The sequence below is a fragment of the Tupaia chinensis genome, unplaced genomic scaffold, assembly GCF_000334495.1.
Source record: "Tupaia chinensis unplaced genomic scaffold, TupChi_1.0 Scaffold000704_1, whole genome shotgun sequence".
Taxonomy (NCBI): domain Eukaryota; kingdom Metazoa; phylum Chordata; class Mammalia; order Scandentia; family Tupaiidae; genus Tupaia; species Tupaia belangeri.
The window spans coordinates 3,493,706-3,500,321 of NW_006160227.1; the positions used below are offsets into that span (position 1 = coordinate 3,493,706).

The 6,616-nt window shown below is 56.1% G+C and overlaps 1 protein-coding gene across 1 annotated transcript in view; it reads left to right on the forward strand.

Moving 5' to 3' along the window:
• The window catches only part of XPC (XPC complex subunit, DNA damage recognition and repair factor), a gene marked incomplete at its 5' end in the record, with an annotated part of 40,633 nt that extends 34,017 nt beyond the window's left edge, over positions 1-6,616 (forward strand). Inside the window, 5 exon segments of the mRNA XM_014592485.1 lie at positions 2,837-2,971; positions 3,051-3,220; positions 3,677-3,770; positions 4,785-4,874; positions 5,906-6,616. Coding sequence (XP_014447971.1) covers positions 2,837-2,971; positions 3,051-3,220; positions 3,677-3,770; positions 4,785-4,874; positions 5,906-6,115 — 699 coding nt within the window.

A 6,616-nucleotide genomic window follows, 5' to 3' on the forward strand; every position in this document is an offset into this window, starting at 1 on the left:
AAGGAAATTAGGGAGAAAAAAAATAGAGAAGTCAGACATTTGTGAGATACAGAAATGGTTTATTACCTGTCGATAACGTGTATAGGATTGTAAACTGGACCGGTTTGAGGTGTATTTCATGTTGGGTAAATTCTCTTCACACACTAAATGATGCATATTGTTTAAATGTGTAAAATAATGATACTAGCCTAATACTAACCAGAAGTAAAGCTAGTGTATATTTAAAAAGCAGATGAAATTTGAACATACTTAAACATATTCAAATATATATAAAATATAAACATGTAAGAAATACCCATTAATGAAGCATTTTAAATCCCTTTAGTTTTTATTAATATGTCTTCATGATCCTATGTGTCTGTGACTTGCAGTGCCTGTCGTATCAGCAGGCTCTAGAGTTCATCCCGTGTCTCTGCTAGACACACCAGTAAAACACCACACTATGAGGCAACTCATATGGGAGGGTTCCCAGTTCAAGTCCCGAGACCGCCTTAAATATACAGGCATGTGTGCACCCATGATCCAGGGCTGGCCGAGCTGGCTGATCACAGCATCAGGATCCTGTTGGGGCTGCCCCTCCCAGTTATGGAAGAAACGAACTTCAGAAATTTCCTTGCCTAGGATCAGCAGATGGCATAATGGTTACATTGCTGGAGTCCCACACAGTCGACCGTGGTTCAAGTCCCAGACCTGGCAGCTTAAAACTCACACCAGGTGGGGACCAGCAGTTGGTGTAATGGCTATGTCTCTGGACTCCCATGTAGTATACTGTGGTTTGAGTCCCGGACCCAGTGGCTTAAACTCACGCCGGGTGCGTGTGTGTGTGTGCCCAAGATCTCGAGAGGAGAATGGAGGAGAAGGGGCTGCAGCGTGGCCATCCCCCGCTGGGAGATGATTTCTCGCTTTCTGTCTCTCTGTCTTTCTGGTGGGCACATGTGCCCTATAGCAAAAACCTCTCCAAAAAGAAAAGAAAAACTCACACCAGGTGTGTGTGCCCAAAATCCCAAGAGGAGAATGGAGGAAAAGGGATTGGAGTGTGGCCATCCCCCCGGGGGTGATTTCTCTGGCAAGCACATGAGCCCTGTAACAAAAATCTCTCTCAGAAAATAAGCTAAAATAAAAAGTATCCTCGTCCTGATCCCTGTGGCCCAGCTCCTGTTTCCAGCACCTGTTCCCTGGGTAATGGCAGTCCCCTTCCTAGCTGAATCCATTCCCTGCTTCTCGTCACGGGGATCAGTGAAGCCCAGCCTCACACAGCCTGCCCTCACCCTGTGTTCGCCTGCAGCCTGTCACATGGCGCATGAGCGATGCTCTGCTGCCTGCCTCTTACCAGACCACTTCCAGGTCCCCAGATGCAGTGTCCTCACACTTCTGTGCCCCTCGGGGCCTGGACACCATCTCTGTTCTCCTGACCAAGCCCTCCATGTGTCCTTCAAGCTCCTGCGGCCCTGAGCAGTCTATGGTCAGTAGGTGTTGCTGACCAGCGCTGGCCCTCAGAACTAGCCCCAGGGGCTGATAGGCTCCAGGACTCTGCTAACTGCAGCAGGCAGGCCACACCCAGCCTGTGCCCTGTTTGGGTAGGGTCTAACGTCAGAGTGGTTTTCACCTTTTTAAAGGGTATATAGAAGAGACACATAAAGAAGATGTGACAGAGGCCACACGTGAGCTTTCCTAGCGTTTGCAGAGATCCGCACTGAGGGACGCTCGGGCCGCTGTCTATGAGGCCTTCAGCTCTGCAAACCAGCGTGCAACCAAGTGCCCCATGGAGGCCAGGCCGAGAACCCGGACTTAACCCCAGACAGCTGTCTGTCTCTGTACAGAATCTGTGTCCCCACCACTGTGTGACCTGAGTGCACCGCGCCCACTCTGGAAAGCAGTGAGCGCTCGGGACCCCAGGACACACCCCAGCAGTGGTCGGGGCTCTCCCTGAGGAGATAAGGGCTGCCAAAGAGGAGGAGGAGAGGTGCAGGTGTGGGCTAAGGACAAGATCCCGAGAGGAGAATGGAGGAGAAGGGATTGCAGCGTGGTCATCCCCCCGGGGGTGATTTCTCGCTTTCTGTCTCTGTCTCTCTCTGTCTCTCTGGCAAGTGCATGCACCATATAGCAAAAACCTCTCCAAAAAAAAGAGGAAAATTAAGTAAGGTTTTAACACGCGAAAACACTGAGCACAGTGCCTAGAAGGGAGTGAGCCCCCTGGTGATGTCAGCTAGGCCCAGCTGTCCTAGAAGGGGTGAAAAGCACAGCCAGTGGTGGGGGAGCAGTGTGGCAGTAAAAGGTGAAACTGACCCACACCGGAAGGTTCCAGGTTCGTGTCCTGTGACCACCATGAGTATGCTGGGTCTGTACGTGCCCATGATCCCACTGGCAGGAGTTGGGAGTGGATTGTGGTGTCAACACCCTGTTGATAGGACCAGCAGGTGGCGTGATGGTTACATTGCTGGATTCCCATGTCATCAGCCACGGTTCGAATCCCAGACCTGGCTGTTTAAATACATGCCAGGCATGTGTGCGTGCCCCAAATCCCGAGAGAAGAGAGGAGAAGGGATTGCGGTGTGGCCATCCCCGTGGGGCATGATTTCTTGCTTTCTGTCCCTGTCTCTCTGGCAAGTGCACACACCCTATAGGAAAAATCTCTTAAATTTTTTTTTTTTTCCCCATAAAAAGGCCCCATTGAGGTGTCCCCTCTCTTACTCTCTGTCGCTGACCCATGGAAGAAATAAATAAAAAGCAGGCACATCTGGTTGGTTTGCTGTAGGGTTGAATGAGGTGCAGCGTGGTGTGAGGGAAGTGCGGGCACCAGGAACGTGGCCGTGACCCGCTGTGTCCTCTGGCGCAGATGGTGAAGGGCTTTTCCAACCGGGCGCGGAAGGCCCGCCTTGCCGAGCCCCAGCTGCAGGACCATCAGGACCTGGCCCTGTTCGGCCACTGGCAGACGGAACAGTACCAGCCCCCCGTGGCCGTGGGCGGGAAGGTAAGAGCAGCCCCGGGAGGGCTCAGCCGGCTGCAGGGGTGCTCCAGCTGGCCACGTTCTGGCGTGCCCCCGCCCGCAGGTGCCGCGGAACGAGTTTGGGAACGTGTACCTCTTCCTGCCCAGCATGATGCCCGTCGGCTGCGTCCAGCTCAACCTGCCCAACCTGCAGCGCGTGGCCCGCAAGCTGGACATCGACTGTGTGCAGGCCATCACGGGCTTCGATTTCCACGGAGGCTACTCCCACCCCGTGTGCGTGAGGGGCTCCAGTGGAGGCCGGGAGGGAGGCCTGGGGGCTGACAGGTGGGGATGAAGCTGGCATGGGGCTGCAAGGCCCATTTACCCTGGCCCCGTGAAATCAGCTTAATCCCTCACCAGCCCTGGCTTCTGTCCGGAGGCAGCTCTCCCGGACTAAAGCACTGTCCCCTGGGCTGGGCACAGGTGAGGGCCAGACTTCTCTGTGCGGCTGCTCAGCTGTGAGCTGTCAGCCTCGGGTCCAGGCTCTCGCCTCAGCCCTCTTTGGCGGGGAGGGGCGGTGTCCCTTTGCATGGGCCTGCCCTGTGCATGGCTGGTGTCTGTCACCTGCTGACCCAGAACATCCTTCCGGCCTGGAGTGCTACCTGGTGGCCCACCGTCCTTTGCACAGGGAGGGCAGAGGCCAGAGCACGTGGCAGGCTCAAGGAAGGTCATTGTGTCGTGTCCCCACAGAACCGACGGCTACATCGTTTGCGAGGAGTTCCGAGACGTCCTCCTGGCCGCCTGGGAGAACGAGCAGGCGCTCATTGAGAAGAAGGAGCAGCAGGTGAGTGGTGCGGGCAGGGCCCCAGTGAGAAGCAGGGGTGCACACGGCTGGGGGGTCTCTGACCTCCCAGGGCCAGCAGGTGAGTGGTGCGGGCAGGGCCCCAGTGAGAAGCAGGGGTGCGCACAGCTGGGGGTCTCTGACCTCCCAGGGCCGTGCACCCAGGGAGAGGAAGAGGGGGAGGGCGTATGTGCCAAAGCTCTTTCCAGCTCCCCCTTCATAGAAGGCGCCCTCAGGAGTGAGTCTGGGCTAGAACAGAACAGGCCTCTGTCCACTCCTCACGGTTCACTCCAGGCCTGGATCTGGGACTGAGAAACCTGCCTCTTTTTAATTTATTATTTTTTTTTAGAGATTTTTGCTGTAGGGCGTGTGCCCTTGCCAGCAAGATAGAAAGTAAGAAATCCCCCTTTAGGAGGGATGACCATGCTGCATTCCTTTTTCCTCCATTGTCCTTCGGGTTCACACACACACACACACACACACACACACACACACACACACACACACATCTGGCATGTGTTTCGAGCCTCCAGATCCGGGACTTGAACCACAGTCAGCCATGTGGGAGTCTGGCACTTTAACCACAATTCCACCTGATTTCCCTGTCTGCCTCTCTCTTGAGAGGAATCGCCGTGGTCTCTGTTCTGAACAGCCTTCTGCAATGAGCATATTAGAGTCAGGGCAGTTAGAGAGGCCCCAGGGGGGATGGCCACACTGCAGTCCTTTCTCCATTCTCCTGGGATCTTGGGCACACATGCACAAACGCCCAGCGTGAGTTTTTTTAAGCTACCAGGTCCGGGATTCGAACTGCAGTCGACTATGTGGGAGTCAAGTGACATAACCATTATGCCATCTGCTGGTCCCAACATGATACTTTTTAACATAAAATTATATGTTTGTGTGTGTGTGTGTGTATTTTTTGAGAAAAAGGACATGTATGTTCACAGGTCCCATCTTGAGATTTGTTCCCGAAAACGTCGGTCCCTAACATTGTCCCCCCACTCATCTTGTTTGCAGAAGAAAGAGAAGCGGGCTCTGGGGAACTGGAAGCTGCTGACCAAGGGGCTGCTCATCAGGGAAAGGCTGAAGCTCCGCTACGGGACCAAGGTCAGTGTGGGCCTGTTTCTCAGAGCTGCAGCTCAGGGAACTCCGGCCCGGACTCTGCCCAGACATCAAGTCACAGGTGGCTTTACGTTAAGACACTGCAGTCCTGTGTCTCCCTGGCTATGTCCAGGAGTCACAGCTGGCTCTTCAGCCCCCAGCCCTGTCCCGAGGTCCCCTTGCCCACCCCTGTCTGCATGAGCACCTGCTGTGGGTCTGGTCCACATAGGGAGGACCGAGTGTCCTGTGTCTGTGTTCACACACCACCGGCCCCTCCAGGTTCCCGGGGCCTGCCGCCCTCCCCAGGCCTGGAGGTGTTCCCTCAGGACACCTCCGACAGCCCCTGCCCTGTCAGGCCAGCTGTGGACCCAGGTGTGGATGCGACCTGCGGCCCTCGAGGGGCTCCCATCTGGGGGGCAGACAGACCCCAGCGCAGTTACGCAGTGTGAGCGGTGTGCAGCACGGCAGAAACACCTTCGGGGTGGGGGCAGACAGACCCCAGCGCAGTTACGCAGTGTGAGCGGTGTGCAGCAGGGCAGAAACACCTTCGGGGAAGCAGTTCACTGCCTCCTGCTCTGCACGCTTCCTGTTTGCCTTTTAAAAATATTTCTGTCAAGCTCCCGTGAATCCCTTCTGAGGCCCCTTCCTCGGGCTTTCTGTTCTGACTCCTGGCTGCCATGGGCTCCCACCCTGCAGCCAACCCTTGGAGTGCAGCCTCAGGTGGACTGGCGCTGAGGGCCGGGGCTGGGGCTGGGGCTGTAACGACGAGGTGCAAGCTCTGATCCGCCGTGCCGGGTCTGACTGCCCTGATGTCCTCTGGTCCCCGGGTACTCGGCTCCTAGCTCCTTGCCAAGTCCCTGCTTGCTGCCCCGGCTGAGGAAGGCAGGGGTGGAGGAAAGGTCTGGGCTGTTCCGGGCCCACCTGGTGCCTGTGTCCTCCCAGAGCCACACAGCTCGGGCAACTGGGAGCTTGCTGGCCTCCTGCTGGCACTTGTGATCACTGACCTGGCCTCTGTTGTCCCCTCCTTGCCCGCCCAGAGTGAGGTCGTAGCCCCACACACAGGAGGCGGACTCTCTTCTGATGAAGAGGAGGGGACCAGCTCTCAAGCAGAAGCAGCCAGGATTCTAGCTGCCTCCTGGCCTCAAAACCGAGAAGCCGAAGAGGAACAGAAGCCAAAGGGTCCCAGGAAGACAAAAAGGGAAAAGAAAGCTGCCGCTTCCCACCTGTTCCCTTTTGAGAAGCTGTGACGCCAGTGCCCCCTGGTGGTTAGACTGCACTTGGCTGGGCGCCTTCTGCCCAAGCTGCACTCAGACCTGGTGAGGCTAATCTATAGGTCGGGCCTGGCCTGGCCCAGCCCAGCCCAGCCCAGCCCCTGTCGGATTCACCCAGGCAGGACCTGCAGAGCTTTTCGAGCTAGGGAACTCTTCCCAGGGAGACATTTTCTGCCTCCTGGACCTGTTCTTCCCTTCTTGGGAAACGCCAGTTTTTTCGTAGACACCACTAGTAAGTGGATGATGGTGCGGTCAGGAATGCACCAGCCCCGCCTTGTCTTCATCTGTCAAACGCGTGCTCACCTCCTGCAGGTGTCAGGCTTCCTTGCAGGCCACGTTTACTAAGTAATCAGGTGTACTAACACAGCCTCAGGCTGTCTCTACAGGGAGGGGCGCGGGCTGTCCCAGATGACCAGCCCGTTGGGTCTGGTTTTTGAAGTGACGTTTTGTGGTGGCAGGAGATGAGAACCAAGAGAG